The 22,463-nt window shown below is 45.1% G+C and overlaps 2 protein-coding genes across 6 annotated transcripts in view; one reads left to right on the top strand and one right to left on the bottom strand.

Annotated features, from left to right (window-relative positions):
- Nucleotides 1–7,447: 7,447 nt before the first annotated feature.
- Nucleotides 7,448–12,388, top strand: LOC110521488 (Krueppel-like factor 9). Its single transcript, XM_021599072.2, has 2 exons — nt 7,448–7,825; nt 10,814–12,388. The coding sequence occupies exons 1-2, from the start codon at nt 7,483–7,485 to the stop codon at nt 11,035–11,037; spliced, it is 567 nt and encodes a 188-aa protein (XP_021454747.2). The 5' UTR covers nt 7,448–7,482; the 3' UTR covers nt 11,038–12,388.
- Nucleotides 12,389–18,165: 5,777 nt separating this feature from the next.
- LOC110521487 (ral guanine nucleotide dissociation stimulator-like 1) overlaps nt 18,166–22,463 on the bottom strand; it is a 46,570-nt gene continuing 42,272 nt past the window's right edge. For 4 of the 5 annotated variants that reach the window (XM_036968956.1, XM_021599068.2, XM_021599069.2 and 1 more), the window contains exons 11-17: nt 22,113–22,145; nt 21,875–21,996; nt 19,887–19,976; nt 19,455–19,638; nt 18,989–19,237; nt 18,760–18,874; nt 18,166–18,653 (exon numbers count right to left, since the gene is read on the bottom strand). In XM_036968956.1, coding sequence (XP_036824851.1) covers nt 18,466–18,653; nt 18,760–18,874; nt 18,989–19,237; nt 19,455–19,638; nt 19,887–19,976; nt 21,875–21,996; nt 22,113–22,145 — 981 coding nt within the window. In that variant the 3' untranslated portion in view covers nt 18,166–18,465. The remainder of the gene's footprint in view (nt 18,654–18,759; nt 18,875–18,988; nt 19,238–19,454; nt 19,639–19,886; nt 19,977–21,874; nt 21,997–22,112; nt 22,146–22,463) is intronic. The other variant, XM_021599071.2, reaches the window with a different exon arrangement.

The raw sequence follows: 22,463 nt of genomic DNA, 5'->3' as shown, positions 1-22,463 counted from the left end.
TGATGTTTTGGCAGTGTTGGAGGTGTAATTGCATTGGAGCTGTCAAATCAGTGTGCAGCTGCTCTTCTGATCATTGTCACGAAGCCACACCTGCCCCTCTCACATTAGAAGTTCAGAACAAGAGAGAGAGTGTTGGCTGTATAGAAATAATGATGCTCAAATAAAAAATTATTTAACTCCATAATGACGATTTCTAAGAGCCTAATCAAGGTATAGTATAGATTACATCTCACATCCCCATGTGAAATTTTGTAAACAAGGCTGCATGGGATTTTTCTCACAGCCATATTCGCTTCAAGTATAGGGGAGAATGGGGTAAATTGAGCCAAAGGGGTAATCTGAGCCCCCCTTGTTTCTAGGAAACCATACACACAATGTATCATTTGACCAAATATTTAGGAAGAGGTCACCATTTCCTGAAGTCTGTGAAGGAAGAAACCACATGGATAAAGTCCCAAAAATGTATTTCCACCAAGTCAAATGAATGTATTTTGTTAGAAGGTTTATAATGCTTGTATATAAACCAAAGTATATTATTTTAAGATTGTTTTATTAATCGCTCGGTCTCTATAACCTACAATATGAGGTCCTAAACCTAGCATGAAAGTGCATTATTGTAGCTGTGTGGGCTAACATAGTCAAAATGATTGCCTTGGGGTAAGTTGAGCCAATGGAAATGGGTTAAGTTAAGCTAATTGAAGCACTGGGATATGAGGTAACAACAGGGTCTGGCCTATGTTAAAAGTGTTTTAAAAAACGTGTTTGTTAGGTGTTAAGCTTGTGCTAAAATATGCTTCAAATGATTAAAAGACAAAAAAGCTATTTTGATTGTGTTGAACTGTGTTTGAGAAATAAAGATAGACATGGTTTTAAAAGGAAGTGGTACAAAAGGTGTCAACTTACCTCTCCCCTAATGCTAGGGCCCCTTGGGGATTTGACAGCTCTAATGCAGTTCCACCTAGGACAAAACAAAACAACCTTTATGTGGTAGTCGGCTAACTCGGATCTGATCAAATCTAGCTCTAAATCAACAACGGCTTGGGTCACTTACCCTGAGTTCTCTGTGCATTCAATGACCATATAGTACAAGGTTGCATTCTGTTTATTAAAATACTTTGGTTTCAAACGCAAGCTGTGGTTATAAAGTACTGTCAGGCAAAACACATGAAGATACACACCCAAATAGGCATTTGCAGGCCTACAGAGCCGTGCACAGAGCTTTGGGGGGATATTTATTTTCGTTAACAACACAATCACTGATCACACATTGTAAGAAAGCTAGTGCCAGTGACCTCTAGGCCTACTAACTAGAGATTATTAAAATCAGGGGAAGTGTGGCTATCAGCTGATCATAGCGAATGATGATGTAAATCTTCTAGCTAGCTAGATATCTATGCTATCGAAACAAACTCGTTTTTACTGCTCCTGGCATCTAGTTTTACAAAGCCACCTGATCCCGCGAGCTTGATCGCGAAGCTGGAATCAGTCTGGTATTTACGTTGCTGACTAAACTCCACTCCATGGTGAAGGGAGTTTCTGATGAGCAGAGAGATGTGAATATAATGATGCCCTAATAATTAGATTTGTTGTCCACTCCTGCCTATTCCTCTCTCTTTAGATTGGTGGATACATCTTGTTATTTTTATACTTTTTTGAATATTCGATGAGCGGTGTTGACATCAACCACCTGTATTCAATGGAGATGTTATGCTACTAGCCTCATGCCATAAATATGCATAGCCATCTTGAGAAAACTTTCTCAATGTTTGCCGGGATGCCAAGTGTCCTACTTACATCAGTACACTCTTAACAACCTAAGTAAGTATTACGGAACTTCTATTCAATCAAATAAACCTCATGTAGCAAATAAGCCATAAAATATTTTTGTTAACCAAATTCGACACTCTCATTGACCTCTATACAAAAACTCCTCGCTTGAGGAGCTCTCATTGACCTCCATACAAAAACTCCTCGCTTGGTAAGCTCTCATTGACCTCTATACAAAAACTCCTCACTCAGTGAGCTCTCATTGACCTCCATACAAAAACTCCTCGCTTGAGGAGCTCTCATTGACCTCTATACAAAAACTCCTCACTTGGTGAGCTCTCCTTGACCTCCATACAAAAACTCCTCGCTTGGTGAGCTCTCATTGACCTCTATACAAAAACTCCTCGCTTGAGGAGCTCTCATTGACCTCTATACAAAAACTCCTCACTTGGTGAGCTCTCCTTGACCTCCATACAAAAACTCCTCGCTTGGTGAGCTCTCATTGACCTCTATACAAAAACTCCTCGCTTGGTGAGCTCTCATTGACCTCTATACAAAAACTCATCGCTTGGTGAGCTCTCATTGACCTCCATACAAAAACCCCTCGTTTGGTGAGCTCTCAATGCCACCTGGTGGAGAAGACAGATTTTTGACCGTTATCCCTCCCACTTAGCCTCTTCCTCTCTAGCAGAGACCAGGCTTTGATGAATTCAGCTCAGACATTGATTCGCCCAAGATCAATACAAGAAAATGATAATGATGCAACGCTTACCTTGTACCTACGTTTGTCCTCTAGTTGAGTGCCTTTCTTTGTTTGCTGAAATCCATACTTTTTCCATAAACATTATCAAATACAACCACCTTTCTTGTTGAGATTCAAATGGCACACTCGCATTTGCTCTGAGTTGCCATCTAACAGCAACAGCAATCAGGGGCGGACTGGGGCAAAAAATGTTCTCTGGCATTTTAGCCATACCAGCCCACCTCCCCATTCACGTGACACATAACATAGGCAGTACACTGTACCAGTGACCAGTGAAAAACATAGCCCCCCACCTTTTTTAACCAGCTCATGTAAAAACACAGATACAACTCACCACTATAACGGTGCCTCTGTTACCTCCTTGTTGTGCAGTCTGACTATGTATCTTCTCTGATGTCACTCAGTCTGTCACTCCTAAGTGTAAATTGCTATTACATATAAAGCCAACATATTAAGGAACTGGCAGTATGTCTGCGTCTCTATGTTTTCTTCCTACCTTCACTCAGCACTGAGCTGTCTCTGCTAAGGCTAGTATCCTTGTACGGCACTGGTACAAGAAGGCCATGACACGCCCCCCCTCCCACCTGAAGGGTTAATTACGATTACATATATAGAGCCAAAATATTAAAACTGTCAAATATTAAAACTCTCGCTCTGTTCTCCCGACCTCCAGTGCACTTGACTACTGCAGCAGCAGCAGCTGAGCTGTCTGTGGTGCTAAGCCTAGCATCACTGGGACCAGAAGACCAGGGGGCCACACTGTCTGTGGTGCTAAGCCTAGCATGACTGGGACCAGAAGACCAGGGGGCCACACTGTCTGTGGTGCTAAGCCTAGCATCACTGGGACCAGAAGACCAGGGGGCCACACTCTCTGTGGTGCTAAGCCTAGCATAACTGGGACCAGAAGACCAGGGGGCCACACTGTCTGTGGTGCTAAGCCTAGCATGACTGGGACCAGAAGACCAGGGGGCCACACTGTCTGTGGTGCTAAGCCTAGCATCACTGGGACCAGAAGACCAGGGGTCCACACTGTCTGTGGTGCTAAGCCTAGCATCACTGGGACCAGAGGACCAGGGGTCCACACTGTCTGTGGTGCTAAGCCTAGCATGACTGGGACCAGAAGACCAGGGGTCCACACTGTCTGTGGTGCTAAGCCTAGCATCACTGGGACCAGAAGACCAGGGGGCCACACTGTCTGTGGTGCTAAGCCTAGCATCACTGGGACCAGAAGACCAGGGGGCCACACTGTCTGTGGTGCTAAGCCTAGCATGACTGGGACCAGAAGACCAGGGGGCCACACTGTCTGTGGTGCTAAGCCTAGCATCACTGGGACCAGAGGACCAGGGGTCCACACTGTCTGTGGTGCTAAGCCTAGCATGACTGGGACCAGAAGACCAGGGGGCCACACTGTCTGTGGTGCTAAGCCTAGCATCACTGGGACCAGATGACCAGGGGTCCACACTGTCTGTGGTGCTAAGCCTAGCATCACTGGGACCAGAAGACCAGGGGGCCACACTGTCTGTGGTGCTAAGCCTAGCATCACTGGGACCAGAAGACCAGGGGGCCACACTGTCTGTGGTGCTAAGCCTAGCATCACTGGGACCAGAAGACCAGGGGGCCACACTGTCTGTGGTGCTAAGCCTAGCATCACTGGGACCAGAAGACCAGGGGGCCACACTGTCTGTGGTGCTAAGCCTAGCATCACTGGGACCAGAGGACCAGGGGGCCACACTGTCTGTGGTGCTAAGCCTAGCATCACTGGGACCAGAAGACCAGGGGGCCACACTGTCTGTGGTGCTAAGCCTAGCATCACTGGGACCAGAAGACCAGGGGGCCACACTGTCTGTGGTGCTAAGCCTAGCATCACTGGGACCAGAAGACCAGGGGGCCACACTGTCTGTGGTGCTAAGCCTAGCATCACTGGGACCAGAAGACCAGGGGGCCACACTGTCTGTGGATCTAAGCCTAGCATAACTGGGACCAGAAGACCAGGGGGCCACACTGTCTGTGGTGCTAAGCCTAGCATAACTGGGACCAGAAGACCAGGGGGCCACACTGTCTGTGGTGCTAAGCCTAGCATAACTGGGACCAGAAGACCAGGGGGCCACACTCTCTGTGGTGCTAAGCCTAGCATCACTGGGACCAGAAGACCAGGGGGCCACACTGTCTGTGGTGCTAAGCCTAGCATCACTGGGACCAGAGGACCAGGGGGCCACACTGTCTGTGGATCTAAGCCTAGCATCACTGGGACCAGAAGACCAGGGGGCCACACTGTCTGTGGTGCTAAGCCTAGCATCACTGGGACCAGAAGACCAGGGGGCCACACTGTCTGTGGTGCTAAGCCTAGCATCACTGGGACCAGAAGACCAGGGGGCCACACTGTCTGTGGTGCTAAGCCTAGCATCACTGGGACCAGAAGACCAGGGGGCCACACTGTCTGTGGTGCTAAGCCTAGCATCACTGGGACCAGAAGACCAGGGGGCCACACTGTCTGTGGTGCTAAGCCTAGCATCACTGGGACCAGAAGACCAGGGGGCCACACTGTCTGTGGTGCTAAGCCTAGCATCACTGGGACCAGAAGACCAGGGGGCCACACTGTCTGTGGATCTAAGCCTAGCATCACTGGGACCAGAAGACCAGGGGGCCACACTGTCTGTGGTGCTAAGCCTAGCATCACTGGGACCAGAAGACCAGGGGGCCACACTGTCTGTGGATCTAAGCCTAGCATCACTGGGACCAGAAGACCAGGGGGCCACACTGTCTGTGGTGCTAAGCCTAGCATCACTGGGACCAGAGGACCAGGGGGCCACACTGTCTGTGGTGCTAAGCCTAGCATCACTGGGACCAGAAGACCAGGGGGCCACACTGTCTGTGGTGCTAAGCCTAGCATAACTGGGACCAGAAGACCAGGGGGCCACACTGTCTGTGGTGCTAAGCCTAGCATCACTGGGACCAGAAGACCAGGGGGCCACACTCTCTGTGGTGCTAAGCCTAGCATAACTGGGACCAGAAGACCAGGGGTCCACACTGTCTGTGGTGCTAAGCCTAGCATAACTGGGACCAGAAGACCAGGGGGCCACACTGTCTGTGGTGCTAAGCCTAGCATCACTGGGACCAGAAGACCAGGGGGCCACACTGTCTGTGGTGCTAAGCCTAGCATCACTGGGACCAGAAGACCAGGGGGCCACACTGTCTGTGGATCTAAGCCTAGCATCACTGGGACCAGAAGACCAGGGGGCCACACTGTCTGTGGTGCTAAGCCTAGCATCACTGGGACCAGAAGACCAGGGGGCCACACTGTCTGTGGATCTAAGCCTAGCATCACTGGGACCAGAAGACCAGGGGGCCACACTGTCTGTGGTGCTAAGCCTAGCATCACTGGGACCAGAGGACCAGGGGGCCACACTGTCTGTGGTGCTAAGCCTAGCATCACTGGGACCAGAAGACCAGGGGGCCACACTGTCTGTGGTGCTAAGCCTAGCATAACTGGGACCAGAAGACCAGGGGGCCACACTGTCTGTGGTGCTAAGCCTAGCATCACTGGGACCAGAAGACCAGGGGGCCACACTCTCTGTGGTGCTAAGCGTAGCATAACTGGGACCAGAAGACCAGGGGTCCACACTGTCTGTGGTGATAAGCCTAGCATAACTGGGACCAGAAGACCAGGGGGCCACACTGTCTGTGGTGCTAAGCCTAGCATCACTGGGACCAGAAGACCAGGGGGCCACACTCTCTGTGGTGCTAAGCCTAGCATCACTGGGACCAGAAGACCACACTGTCTGTGGTGCTAAGCCTAGCATCACTGGGACTAGAAGACCAGGGGGCCACACTGTCTGTGCTGGGCCCAGCTATCTCCAAGAGTAACACTTTATTTAAGGATCCGTAATAAACAGGCATTTATAAGGCATTTACAAACCGTTTGCTCATTATTTATTAATCATTACTCCTACATTTGTAAATGTTATTGAGCTGGTTATTCACACATCTATATATATTTCCTTAAGCAACCTGGTTTGTGTGCTTATTCTTTACCAGTTACTGAAGGAATGTCTACCAATGGCATGTCCATCTTTTTGTGCAAAATTTCACTGGTCACTCAAAACGTTTATAAAGTGTTAATAACATGTAAATAGCACTCACTTTAGGGAATGCAAAAATAGTTTACTAATGAGTAGTCAATTATTTGTTAATGTGGGGGTAATGATTACTAAATGGTGAACACACAATTTATAAATGCCTTATAAATGGTTTATTACGGAACCTTAAAATAAAGTGTTACACATCCTAGTTGTGAATGAATAAACACATATGTTAGACAAAGAAGAAAATTCATTAATTCAGTGTTTTGTTGAAAAATATGATGACTTGCATTTAACAAAAAGCAGCCCGAAATGCCAGATGGTCTGGTCCATTTGTAGCCCAGCGGGCCTGTCTAACTTGAGTTTTTTGCTCAAACTGATCATTATCTGGCTAATAATGGAGGCCTCAAGGAAAAGAATGGGCTGGTGTGTTAGAAATGCCAGGGTCGATTTTTCTTCCCAGTCAGACCCTGCTACACCCACATTTGGTGCAATGTGTGAGACATTGAGGAAGGTTGACATTGTTGGTTTATTGCACAAGTGATAGATTTTGTATTAGTTTGTCCTGTGCCATTTAAAAAACTAGACATTAATTGTGAAGACAGTGAAAAGATTTTTGGATCCCCAGGATTTAAAACATTACAGGAAATATTGCATGATGTCTCCCTCTTTCATGCTCCTGGGGCTATGTAAAGATCTGAGTATACATTTGAATCCGACTGAAAGAGTTAGGAGTATGCTTTCCCCCTTCCCAGATGATTTATGATAAAGTTGCAGTGTTCACCCCATCCAGTAGGTGCCGGCATGCACATCTAACGTATGTTTCAGGGACCAACATAATCCCATAGAAGAAGAAATAGAAGATTCAACATCATGGCCGTTGCCGGGGTTATTGATGAGCATGGAAGATTTCAGCCTATGTTGGCTTTGCAGGATTATAGTAATTCTTCATTTGGAGGAACTGATACAGACATCAACATCTCATGCGGGGAAGGCGGCTACAACACGAAGTCCGATTCCACCAATCCAACCCCAAATTCAACACCGACGCCTGTATCCATACTCGCGCGCATATCGCTCATACCAGGTGGTGAGCGACACGAATTATCGCACTCTCCAATTGTTAAAAAGAAACGACATGTTTGTACGTTTGATGGCTGTGTCAGGGCCTACGGAAAATTGTCTCACCTGAAGTCGCATATAAGGACACATACAGGTATGTGCGAAGTTTAGCAGTACGTTTTCATGCTGACCACACCGGCCTGGATGCGTGCGCGAGCTTTGCTAAATAAATGTACACATACATGTTATTCAATCATTTCATCCTAACTGCTCGCACGAGTCAAGGATCGTCTGTGTAGCCAAGCGCTAAAGTAGAACTTGGCTCTATTTTAAACACTTGATGTGCTGCAAGTCCTGTCTCTCCCATCTCATTGTTTTTTTTAGGACATATACTCATGCGGGTGATTGGAAGATGAAGGTCCACACTTAGGGTTGCCAACTTTCTCACTACCAAGTAAGGGACAAAAGGTGGCGTGCCAGTGCACGGTGCCACGGCGGTGTGGATATGGTGTTGTGTGAATGAGTATACAGTGTAAACTCAATTGGAAAGTAAAATCATTTTTATATTCCATTTAGTCTATAACTTTACTCAAACTGTATCGTTATGTAAACGTGTGACTAAATGATCAAAGAAATCACAATTTGGACCTTTTACAGCTATTTCTTCTTTTTTATTCAAATGCAAAAGAGGGAAAGAAGGGGCATGAGTCACAGGTCTTTCCAGTGATATTTTTTTGCTGCTCTTGACTGATTCAAGCAGTCCTTTGTCATTTTGTATAGCCAGAGAGAACCCTTACATGACTAGTCACAGTTCACAGATATTTGAAGTTAATTTTTGATCAGCTCTGTGCTGCATCTGTTTCTTGAGTCTGATCATTTAATGGACATCAGAGAGAAAATCCTCTCTACAAAGACATCTGAGCCTGGCACACTGAGGACAAATGTGACAATCCTGAACATGTTGGTTTTTCCTAGGTTTTGGAAAACTGCCACCTATTTCTCACTGGTGTATTTTGTGGTATCCTGTCTGTATTTCCTCCTGGCACAACACTCTTCATAGAGTTGGTCCATGCTGACTGTCTCATTTGGAGGGCCACCTGCTCCAGGTCAGTGAAGGAGAGCTCCTCATAGAGTTGGTCCATACTGACTGTGTCATTTGGAGGGCCACCTGCTCCAGGTCAGTGAAGGAGAGCTCCTCATAGAGGACAATTGGTTTCAGTTTCACCATGACATTTTCCGGTGAGAAGTCATACCACTCGTCAATGTATGTAATGACAGTGTCATAGAACTTCAAAGTCCTGTTGCTGCTTGGACCTTTGTGCTGACAATTGTTTGTTCATCAGCTGCATGTTCTGGTATCTAAAAAAGCTGTCCTGTTTCCGCTGAAGCATCTTCATTTTGGACTTCCTCGTAAACATCTGTGATGCAGAGTTGTTTCCTCCAGGTTTTTTACGAGTTGGTCAAAGTACTCTTCAGTGCCACAGGACAGGTCTCCCCAAGGGACACAAAGTATGAAGTAAGAGCTGGCCAGCTTTGCAGGAGACGATCGACAGCTGGATGAAGAGGGCCATCGTGTGCAAACATGTCGCAGAATTTCACGCCACTCACAAAAAATGCACGCAGTTCCTCTCTTCGGGAAGCAGATACTGAGAAGTGGCTGTAGATCTTTAAAACAATTTCCTCAATATCCACTGACAGCTGATCGCAGGCATTATGAGCTATGTGAGTTGGGCAATTAGCTTTCAGAATGCGATTGTTGGCACTGCTCAATAACTGGTAAACGGAGTGGTGACATTGGGATTATCTGCTGCATAGACTGGGATGTGTAAACTCCAGTTCATGCTTTTCCAGACACATCAAGCTCTGATGAACTATGTCATTTGCAGTTTCATCACTGTCTTTATAAAAGTTGAGTAACTTGCACTGCACTCCATCAGACACAGAGAAATATCACTCACACTGGAAACACGTTTCTAAACGCACACTGGAAACATGTTTCTAAACGCACACTGGAAACATGTTTCTAAACGCACACTGGAAACATGTTTCTAAACGCACACTGGAAACATGTTTCTATTCCCTTGTTTGAGGCATCACTGGCAACTGAGTCGTGAAACAAAGCACCGTTGAGCTTAACAAGACAGTCGGTGCTGTTGTAGCTGAGTCCATGTTTAACAGTATGGTACACATACAAGGCTGTGATTTTTGTCATTTTCCACAGTAGACGTCACGAAGAATGTGCCAGTACTGCTAGCACGTTTAGCTAGCATGGCCTTGTGCATTTCTGTGGATGCATGCTGAGTTAGGTCATTCCCCACCAGGGCCAATTTGAGAATTCCCGATGGTATAAAGTACAGAAAGCTTTCGTCGAGTCACCACTTAACCCACATCTTTTTTTGCTTCCCATTGTTTGTTGTAGTAACTCCAGTCTTCTTTTTTTCAGGTTTATCCATATGTCCTTGATATGCCAAACTGACCGAACAACAACAAATTACTTTGTAGGAATTGCCGTATTTACACTATACTGTGATTGGATGAATATACAGGACAAGGGAGGTCCTGAATGGGACAAACCAATTTAGCCCAATATAAGGGATTCCCGGCTAATACGGGACCGTTGGCAACCCCATCCACACTCCAGTCCAGTTGGTTGCCAATGGCCTTATAAAATCCACAGAAAACTAGAGGAGAGATTACTAAAAACTGACTAGGCTTCCCTTTTTATCTGTTGATTAATTGTCAAAGTAGAGAACACAATTTTGTTTGACTCAAAGTTGGGCAAAATTCTATATAGATCCAGCAAAAAAGAGGAGATTGTACAAGCTAGCTAAATGTCCATGAACGCTTCATGTATTTTAACCTGTCCCCAAATGAATATAGTTGGTTCAGAGTTAGTTTGCTATTTAAACCTGCATGTCCTGATCACGTCAGGTGTGGATGGACAGAATCAACATGCGCCCAATGGTGGACACGCGCGGGCCTGGTGTAGTCAGCATGTTGGCCTCCATTGGTCATCTATTAGCCTACAGTCCAATGTAATGGATGACCGAGCAATCGAGGCTATGCTTACCATGTGTGTGCATCGCATACAGAGAAGCAAGTATGTTGGTTGTGAATGCTAACTTTCTTCATCCCATCCCAGGTGAGAAGCCCTACAACTGCTCCTGGCCCAACTGTGACAAGAAGTTCTCGCGTTCTGATGAACAAATCCGCCACCTGCGGACTCACACGGGCGAGAAACAGTTCCAGTGCCCACTGTGTGCCATGCGCTTCATGCGAAGCGACCACCTGCTTAAGCATGCCCGCCGCCACCCTGGCTTCGAACCATCCATGATCAGCCACAAGGGTAACCCAATAATGGACTAAAGGAGCCTAACAGTACTCCTTATAGTCCAAGGACATTACAGGCTGTTTAAAGGCAAATTGGCTCTGGAAGCCAAAACAGCCAAATACTCAATCTAAACGTGAATTGATTCTCAATTGCCGTACGGTTCTAGAAACATAAATCCCTTTATTTTCATTTCACATCAAAATAATTTAACATACTCACTGTTTTAACTGAGGGAGGGGGGGGGGGGGGTAGGGCCTGGGGTGTATTTAATAGAAAAACATTTTGCAACAGTTTACTCCAAACAGAAAATGTTTTGAAATTAAAATGAGTTTCTGTTGGACAAATTCAGGTAGGCCCCTCCCTATGTCGTTCTGTTTGGTTCCTAGAGTAAACGGTAACCGTTGTAAAAGATTTTGCAACAGACCAAACGTTTTGCAATTGAATCCGACTAATGGCTAGACCCCTGGTCAGACCAATGGATCTCCACTGGAAGCAGATGTGTGGGATAGGAGTGGAAGAGGTTCTGTACCCATACCCTGGTCCCAGATCTGTCTTAAGACAACTCCTGTGACTATTGTCATAATACCCTACATTCATGTTTGGCTTGACAAGGACCACACGTGGCACAACAGAGTTGGCTAAATCACACATACAGATGGGATCAGGCTACTGTAGCCTACTTCACTCAGCCTGTCTCAGATAACTCATCTTGTATTATTGATGATCAATGCTAACGTTAATGCCAAGATAATAGGTAATATTTAAGGTTTGTACGTTTTATAGCTTTTGGTATAGTGGAGATAATAGTAAGATTACTGTGGATAGCAATTGTTTATGGAACAGTTCTTATATTTGGTCAACTTACTGCTGGTACTGTACTATAGATGTGTTAAACCTTTGTGTTAAACTGAGCTCTGAGATCAATAATGGCACTAAGTGTTTTTATGATTTATTTTATCCCTTTGGTGCAAATTTTCACAACGCTTTGTACCAAACTCAAAACAGATCATCAAAAAGGCAGTTTCACAAAGTCTCAGCACATTATTCAATTGACTAATTACAACGCAATCATACAGTCCGTTTTCAAACGGAATCATCTAGAAATACATGTTCATATGAAGTAATTGCCTTTCACAATGCAATGCTCACATTACTTTTGTTTAGTTTAAATACATATCATTGACTTAATCAGACTGCTCTTAATTGATAATCACTTAACCATTTGGTAAACCTATATAATTGTTTTGAGAATAATGAATGTATGTTATACTGTAATGTAATATTATGAATGATTTTACTTCAGTAAGTTAAAATAAATCTGATATTAAGATCAGATGTATTGTATGTAATGCATCCCCTATACAGTAAACATGTATACAACATGAAGTTGCTGGGGTCTTTGTGTGGTGTTTCAAACTGCTTTCTAATAGCATGTTACAGAAACAAATTATGTCGATGAGAACCTATGGCCAAATGCTCAAGACAGACTTGATTCAAACTAGTGGCTGCTAAAATGTCATGTTTCTTTCATTTGATAATTATATCTGAAACATTGATTTTTAAAATAAATGTATTGATCGTGAAAGATGTCTTCAATGATCACACATGGGATAGAAAGATTCATTTAACATTGATAGTGCGAGTACTGCCAAATGTGAATTGTAATTTACTGCTCTGTAGAAGATTATTCAAAAGGGCAATTTGTACATTTACAGTGTACAAAACATTAGGAACACCTGCTCTTTTTATGACCGGCTGGCCAAGTGAACCCTTATTGATGTCACTTGTTAAATCCACTTCAATCTGAATCCGTGTAGGGGAGGAGACATGTTAAAGAAGGGTTTTTAAGCCTTGAGTCATGAACAGTGTGTGTGTGCCATTCAGGGGGTGAATGGGTAAGACAAGATTTAAGTGCCTTTGAATGTGGTATGGTAGCAGCACCGGTTTGAGTGCATCAAGAACTACAACGCTGCTGGGTTTCACACAACAGTTTCCCGTGTGTATCAAGCAACCCAGTATCAGATTGTGAAACACACAAATTGCTTATTGGAAATGTGGAAAAGTATTTTTTTGTATACAGTGAATTACAATCACAGAGACAGACAGTCGGTTAATTAAGACAGAAACGATAGCAGGGTGGTTGGTTGGGGAGAATGGGTGGGCGTTAAGGTTGTGTGTTCGAATCTCATCATGATGAACTTCACAGGGTGGTGAAAGTGCAAGGTGATAAGCTTGATGTGACTTTCCAAATAAATATTGAGGGTCTTATTCTGGTGACATGATCATCGATGCTGGGCTGCCGTTTGACAAATAAAACTACATCTCACTCTTTTGTCCATAATAATCTCATGTAGGCTATACTGCACCCTGCTGGCTAGAGTGCACATGCCAATACCAGAGTGGTGAGAACCATCAGTGGAGTTGAATGTGATGGAAACCCATTTAACTTGTTTTTAAAAATGTTATTCGGTACATGGGAATTTAACCACAAAAGGTATTTATGTGCAGTACATCACGCACAGCCTTTTATATGAAACAAGTCAATTTGATGGAATCACATCTGGTGGGAAAATGCACATTTTGTTTTTATGCAGATTTTAGAATATTCACATGAAAATCTGTCATCCATTGGATGGAAACCTAGCTACTTTATCATTAATTTATGGTAAAGAAATGACCAAGTAGATGGTAATAACTCATTTATGATACTTGTTTGTACCAGAATAATAACTGGAAGTATTGTTCAACTCCGTAAATCTTATGTTGTTAAAGGGTCAAACAAATAAACAACATCATAGTAATGATAATTTATTTAGGTAGAGAATTTTGGCAGTGAAGACACACAGAAACTGAGTTCATTAGAGAAAATTCACAAGTGTTGCATGAGAATCAACACAGGGAGAATCGACCACAGTACATCTTGCCCAGCATTTAGTACTGAATGACCAATAACAGCCCAGTACACTGCTCAGTGAGATGGCCAGAATGTCAGTATTAGAGAATGAGCGTTATAGTAATAACCAGTGTGATGGAGAGAATAGATGAAACGTAGGAGTGTATATGGTAGGGACCGGTTTCAGTGCGTGGGTTAGACAGGTGAAGGTGTTAATGCTGGTTAGGCAGTGTGGGAGAGCCGGTATCTGTGGGATTCCGTTAAAAGGGGGGTGGGTGTCAGTGTGTAGAGGCCTCGGCACAGGAGGAACTGAATTAGTGTCCTTGTGGGCTAGTGTGAAAATGTAATTCATATCGTCTGTGACAAACTATTGGGGGTGAGTGTTTGGGTGAGGCTCGGTGCACAGGGAGCTGGCTGTTCAGAATGTTGTGGATAGAAAAGTAATGTAAGAACGGACATGCCTATTCTGAATGACAGTCTGTTCTGCACAGTACATTTCTAACTGAACATCCTGTAAGAGGCTCGGCACACATTACAGTTCCTGCAAATGGAGTACAACGCAATACGTGAATGTCGTATTTTGTCACAAAATGGGTGGCTCTGTGTAGTATGTAGGCCTGTCTACGTTGCTTGCTTACGCAGATGTTCTCCACTCAAAGTTTGAAACGGAACGTATTATTTCTTGCGCCACACTGGTTGAAATGAAACCAGAACCCCCCCCCCCCAAACCCTCGCTTAACCCGGACGACGCTGGGCCAATTGTGCGCCGTCCTATGGGACTTCCGGCCCCGGACAGTTGTGGCACAGCCCAGGAATGAACCCAGATCTGTAGTAATGCCTAAAAGCCACTTTTAGACCACTGGGGAGGCCCTAAGCCACTTTTAGACCACTGCGCCACTCGGGAGGCCCTAAGCCACTTTTAGACCACTGCGCCACTCGGGAGGCCCTAAGCCACTTTTAGACCACTGCGCCACTCGGGAGGCCCTAAGCCACTTTTAGACCACTGCGCCACTCGGGAGGCCCTAAGCCACTTTTAGACCACTGCGCCACTCGGGAGGCCCTAAGCCACTTTTAGACCACTGCGCCACTCGGGAGGCCCTAAGCCACTTTTAGACCACTGCGCCACTCGGGAGGCCCTAAGCCACTTTTAGACCACTGCGCCACTCGGGAGGCCCTAAGCCACTTTTAGACCACTGCGCCACTCGGGAGGCCCTAAGCCACTTTTAGACCACTGCGCCACTCGGGAGGCCCTAAGCCACTTTTAAACCACTGCGCCACTCGGGAGGCCCTAAGCCACTTTTAGACCACTGCGCCACTCGGGAGGCCCTAAGCCACTTTTAGACCACTGCGCCACTCGGGAGGCCCTAAGCCACTTTTAGACCACTGCGCCACTCGGGAGGCCCTAAGCCACTTTTAGACCACTGCGCCACTCGGGAGGCCCTAAGCCACTTTTCGATCCAGAAAAAAACCCTCATTATTTAATTACGAATCTGATTATTTCACATGGGGAAGATGTGGGAAGCTAAAAGGCTTGCTTGATGTTTTTAACCAACTAGCAGGCACAAAATGAGGTAATGTAAAGAAGCGAATCTTTCATTACATGTAACTATTTAGCAAATATGCAGTTTTTCTTATTAACTCAGTGGTGATGTTTTCAACGTGATTCTTCTTTGCTTTACTACAAATGGGAAGACGACAAGAAAATATCTGCTATCGCACACTTGTGAATGTTGCTATTCTCGGGTCTAGGAACACATGGACCGGCGAGGGTATCATGTTGGACCGGCGAGGGTATCTTGTTACCAAAAGGTGCGCGTTGCTCCTGAAAATCTGACTCCACCCAAGAGTACACACACAGTAAGTGATAGAGTGATCTATGGATAGACCTTAACGCTGCACCTGAATAAGCCCCAGTACTCATGAATATAGTGTGCAAACACTGAGCATTAAGAGTGGGAGAGTCTGTCCCTCTGTCACCATTCCAAATGCATCACAGAAAATCTGACACTGGCTTTTTTCTGACATCTGAATTCACATATTTAAAAACATTGTCTTGCATTACCATCTTCAAGTTTTCCCCTTAACAAAACACATAGAAGAGAAACAAAACGACACTTCACTTTGTTCAGCGGTGAAAAGGAGAGGAGCAGATGACTGTTCGCCTACTACTCTCACAGCACTCCCCCCTCCAGGTCTGATCACTGCTGTTCCTTTTCCCTCTCCTCCAACCCTACCCACTCATCCCCTACCCAGATGCTAATGTGCAGTCTCAAACTTCGCTCTCTCTCCCACTACTTTCTTCTCTTCTATCCTGTAATTTCTCCCTTCTAATCTTCGACCCTATTCTCCTCACTTTTCACATCCTATGACTTGCGCGGTCCTTTTTTCTCCCGCCCGGCCTTCCTCTCCTGCTCTGTGGCTGAGTGACTTATTGCGAGGTTACAGAACAGGGCTACGGGCAGCCGAGCGAAAATGGAGGAAAACTAAACTTCTGGAGGACCTAACATCCTTTCACTTCCTCCTCTTCCTCTGTATCCGCTGCTAAGGCCACTTTATATCACTCAATAAAGTTTCTGCCTCTAACCCTAGGAAACTCCTTTTCCACCTTCTCCCTCAATACCGTCATATCTGTCATATCCTCACATGGTCTCTCCTATCATTGCTATGCGGATGACACAACCATTTTTCTACTTCCCCCTTCTGACACTCATGTGGCGACACGCATCTCTGCGTGCCTGGCAGATATCTCAGCATGGATGTCAGACCACCACCTCAAGCTTAACAAGACAGAGCTGCTCTTCCTCCCAGAGAAGGCCTGCCTGCTCCAAGACCTCTCTATAACAGTTGACAACTCCACGGTGTCCCCCTCCCAAAGTGCAAAGAACCTTGGCGTGACCCTGGACAACACTCTGTCGTTCTCTGCAAACATCAAAACAGTGACTTGCAGGTTCAGGCTCTACAACATCCGTAGAGTACGACCCTACCTTACACAGGAAATGGTGCAGGTCCTAATCCAGGCACTTGTCATGTCCCGTCAGAAGTACTGCATCTCGCTGTTAGCTGGAATCCCTGCTTGTGCCATAAAACCCTGCAACTTATCCAGAATCCTGCAGCCTGCCTGGTGTTCCACCTTCCCATGTCCGCACGCTCCACTGGCTGCTAGTCAAAGCTCGCATCCACTACAAGACCATGACACTTGCCTACGGCGCAGCAAGAGGAACTACCCCTTCCTACCTTCAGGCTCTGCTCAAAACCTACACCCCAATCCAAGTACTCTGTTCTGCCACCTCTGGTCTCTTGGCCTTCCCACCCCTACGGGAGGGCAGCTCCTGCTCATTCCAGTCCAAGCTCTTCTCTGTAAGGGCACCACCATGTTTGAACCAGCTTCCTCCTGAAGCTAGGACAGCAAAGTCCCTGCCCATACTCCGAAAGCACCTGAAACCCTACCTCTTCAAAGAGTATCTTAAATAATTCCCCTCAATATATTACCTTTCATAAACTAAAATGTACTTACTATGATTGAGATATGTGGTTGTCCCACCTAGCTATCTTAAGATGAATGATAAGAGCGTCTGCTAAATGACTAAAATGTAAATGTCACTCATTCCACCTACTTCCCACCTCCTGACATCACCTAGCCACTAACAAGTGCATCTCTATTAGGACTGCTAATCAATGCGTCAGGCAGCGCAATCCGGGCCTCACATAGAGCCCCATCCTATGTGTCACTACACCCTAAAAGGTGAGATAGGACAGCTAAACAATATCAAAAGGACAAAAACTTAAAAAACCAAGTAGTAACCTATTAAAAACCAAGTAGTAACCTATCAGAATGCCTCTATACTGGCATTCATCACACAGTTAACAATGAGAGGTGCAGTCCCGCGTGGTACACACAGTGCACACTATGAAATAATGGAAACAAAGAAGACATCACACAGCTCCTGTCAATCAATCACACAGATTAACACTGACACAGGAGCCGATCATTCATCACCGTCAATAAAGGCAACAGGACATCTCAGTCTCGCTCTCTGTCCAGGCTCCCATCTCCCTCTAATAGGAAACATACAGGCTCCATAGGAACGAAAAGAGTCGATAAAAAAGCTGAATACTGATGGGGGCTGGAGTCACTCTTCCTACCTGTGCAAAACCTCTTAATGTGGAGAGGGGGGACGACGACTGTCTCGCTCTGCCACAGACATCTATATGGCACCACTGTCCCACTACACATCCATAATAGTCCATAGGGGTTTGGGGGAAGTGCCAGAAAGGGAAGGCCACAGGCTGCTACTGGAAGGGATGCTGGGAGAGGGAGCACTAAGAGATGGGGGTCTGATTAGGGAAAGGGGATGTGGGAACAGAGAATTCAGAGTCTAAACTCATCGACTTCAATTCGTTCCCCCATGTTTGGTCCTTTTCAGTCTCCCACCACCACTCCCAGCCCATCCAGTCGGGTGTCCGAAAATGTCTGCACTCACTACTGTAAGTCACTCTGGATAAGAGTGTCTGCTAAATGACAAAACAAATCAAATGTGTCCCTTCAGGCATAGTGTCCTTGTCCTGGGGGTCACAGGTTGACCTTGCTGAGGCGCAGCGACAGGCTGGAGCGCTGCTGGGCGCGGGGGAATGTGGAGGCGTAGTGACTCCTCAGTTGGACCGACCGCCCAGCAGTGCCTCGCACACGCAGCAGGAAGTCAAAGTTGGCTGAGGTGTTCATGGCGTAAAACACATTGGCGGTGTCTGGAATCACCAGCTCTGCAAAATGAAGGATTTTTCCCACAATATCACAAGTCAGTAATTACAAATGAGAGTATGAAAGACTGAGTGTGTGATATTTGAGTGACAGGGAGAATATTTGTACCTCTTTCGTCAGAGATGACCTGCACCAGCTCGTATCCCTCCCCAGGCTCACTCTCCAGGTTGTGTTTGGCCACGGCTCTAGAGATCACTGCTGGAGTCTTATCCTGACTCGTCAACTGGGGAGGGAACAACACCATGTACCAATCAAAAACCACTAAAAGGGTTCCATACATTTATTCAAAATGTCTTGGCCATCTGAATCAAAGTACTAATCTCCTGCTGAGACGTACCATGATGCTCTTGTAGAGGTTGCCGTTGCCCTGCTCCAGGCTGACTCTGATGATGCAGGCGTCCTGAGCCTGGGTGTTGTAGGCAGGGGGCAGGGGAGAGGAGGGGGACATGGGCGTCAGGGAGTCCAAGCGATGGTGCATGCAGGGTGGGCCAGAGAGGAAGGGTGAGGCCGGGGTCACAGGAACACTGGCTGAGGACAAGGTAGTGTCCATGGAGTGGAGAGAAATGCAATAGCAAGACTCGGACACCTGGACACAAACAGATACATTAGTTAGCACACAATGCTGACATAATTACAACAACTACTTTATACCTAGAATTATTTACACATGATGGGAAAACAAAATGTGACAATACAGAACAAAGTAAATGTAAAATATGGAGTGTGTAAATCCCTCACCAACTTAACTAGTAAAACATACTTGAAGTAAAATAACAATAGGGGAGTGGGTGTTAGTGCTTTACCTTGTTCTGCTGTGCATCTGAAGTGTGTATAGGTGTCATGCCTAGGCCCTCGCTGTCTGAAGGGCTGGAGTCACTGGACGACACACTGACTGAGTCCACGCTCTCCCCTGAGCTGCCAGTAGGGGGCGACCGAGGTGTTTCCCTCACTGGGGAACAGCCTGCTGAGTCTGCTCCTTGGAACAGTCTGGTGACAGAGGGGAAATGGTCAGGTTAAAAAAAAGAGCAAATGGGTCAGATAGATCTAACATCACACTGATATAACTGTTTCCTGTTAAAACATAACAAATATTATGTCAAAGGCGAAGGTTCCAAATCTGATAGTCCTAGGAATTCTACAACAATACCAAGTCTATATTTCAGGGTAGATATCTTGGAAATCTAAATGTAAGGTACAGTATCCTTCATTTTTTAATTCCTTCAGTGTGTACTTACAGGCTGAGTCTCTTAACCATGCTCTTGCGAAGTTTGGGTAAGGTTGGACTGCTGTCTCCGACTCCTTCAATGTCACAAGACATAGCATGGCTACAGGAGATGAACAGAGAATCATTATGACGTCACTGCTACCAGCCTATTTAGCCTCAGCATAATGAATTAAACAATCAGAATGAAAGAGAGCAAAGCACAGAGAAAGAGCAAAACACCAGTCTCAACGTCAACAGTGAGGAGGCAACTCCGGGATGGTGGCCTTCTAGGCAAAGTTCCTCTGTCCAGTGTCTATGTTCTTTTGCCCATCTTAATCTTTTCTTTTTAGCAGCCAGTCTGAGATATTACTTTTTCTTTGAGACTCTGCCTAGAAGGCCAGCATCTGGGAGTCACCTCTTCACTGTTAACGTTGAGACTGGACTGGTGCACTTCACAAAATAGATTGCATCATGAGGCTGGAAAATTGTGGATATATTGAAGTAACATCTCAAGACATCAGTTAAAGCTTGGTCGCAAATGGGTCTTCCAAATGGACAATGACCCCAAGCATACTTCCAAAGTTGTGGCAAAATGGCTTAAGGACAACAAAGTCAAGGTATTGGAGTGACCATCACAAAGCCCTGATCGCAATCCCATAGAAAAATTGTGGGTAGAACTGAAAAAGCGTGTGCGAGCAAGGAGGCCTACAAACCTGACTCAGTTACACCAGCCCGGTCAGGAGGAATGGGCCAAAATTCACCCAACTTATTGTGGGAAGCTTGTGGAAGGCTACCCGAAACGTTTGACCCAAATAAAAAAATGTATAGGCAATGTTACCACATACACTCAATTAGTATGTAAACTTCTGACTCACTGGGAATGTGATGAAAGAAATAAAAGCTGAAATAAATCATTCTCTACTATTATTCTGACATTTCACATTCTTAAAATAAAGTGGTGATCCTAACTGGCCTAAGACAGGGAATTTTTACTAGGATTAAATGTCAGGAATTGTGAAACACACACACACAGTGCCTTCAGAACGTATTCATACCCCTTGAGTAATTCCACACTGCTGTGTTACAGCCTGAATTTTATATATATATATGTTTTAAATACCCCAAAACATGTTTTGTTTTATTATAGCAAATGTATTTAAAATGAAATGCAGAAATATCTAATTCACATAAGTATTCACACCCCTGAGTCAATTATTTGTAGAAGCACCTTTGGCTGTGATTACAGCTGTGAGTCTTTCTGGGTAAGTCTCTAAGAGCTTTCCACACCTGCATTGTGCATTATTAGACTATTATTAGTTTCTAAATTCTTCAAGCTCTGTCAAATTGGTTGTTGAACATTGCTAGACAACCATTGGCAAGGATTTTCAGGTAGATGTAATTGTTTTTGAACTAACTAGGCCACTCAGAAACATCCAGTGTAGATTTGGCCTTTTGTTTCAGGTTATTGTTATTGGATTTGGCCCAAACATGACTTTTTGTCCTGAAAACAAAGTGTTATTTGCGTCGCCAATTTTTTTTTGCAGTATTATTTTAGTGCCTTGTTGGTCTTTGCGGTTGTATCTGTGTTTGACATTCACAGTTTGACTGAGGGACCTTACAGATAATTGTATTTTTGGTGGTACAGACATGAGGTAGTCATTCAAAAATCATGTTAAACTCTACTATTGAACACAGAGTGAGTCCATGCAACTTACTATGTGACTTGTTAAGCAAATCTTAACTGCTGAACTTATTTGGGCTGTCCATAACAAAGGGGTTGAATACTTATTGACTCAAGACACTAAAGGTTTTCATTTTTAATTCATTTCTAAAAACATAATTCTACATTGACATTACAGGGTATTGTGTGTAGGCCAGTGACCAATTTATTTTTTTGCAATTTAATCCAATTTCAAATTCAGGCTGTAACAACAGAATGTAGAAAAAGTTGAGGGTTATTAACACTTTCTGAAGACACTGTGTACATAGAGCGTGAATGATTGATGATGTTGTTTGTACCTCTCCTCCTCGCTGTGTTGGGGCTGGTTCTTGAACCAGCGCAGGAAGGCATCATCAGCACTAAGACAGTAGCTGTTACACGCAGACTGCAGCAGCTTGATCTGAGCGATCACCTCAAACTCCTGAATAAGAGAGTCAGAGAGATCAAGGTCAGTCATATCAATAAAGCTGACTACTAACAATGACTTGTCCCCTGTACCTAATTAGTGGTTTAGAACAGGTTAAAGATGAGACTCACCCTTCGCCTCTTATCAAAGTTGATTAGCCCCCCCTGCAGACAACACAAACGCGACAGTGTGACAGACTGAACGCAGATACACCACAAAAGTATGTGGACACCCATTCAAATTTGTGGATTCGGCTAGTTCAGCCACACCCGTTGCTGACAAGTGTATAAAATCGAGAACACAGCCATGCAATCTCCAAAGACAAAAATTGACAAATTGAATGGCCCGTACTGAAGAGCTCAGTGACTTTCAACGGTCATAGGATGTCACCTTAACAACAAGTCAGTTTGTAAAATGTCTGCCCTGCTAGAGCTGCCCTGGTCAACTGTAGGTGCTGTTATTGTGAAGTGGAAACATCTAGG

This window comes from Oncorhynchus mykiss, chromosome 30 (assembly GCF_013265735.2).
Source record: "Oncorhynchus mykiss isolate Arlee chromosome 30, USDA_OmykA_1.1, whole genome shotgun sequence".
Taxonomy (NCBI): Eukaryota; Metazoa; Chordata; class Actinopteri; order Salmoniformes; family Salmonidae; genus Oncorhynchus; species Oncorhynchus mykiss.
Note: the sequence above shows the minus strand (reverse complement) of the source record. Positions and strands in the feature narration are given on the sequence as shown.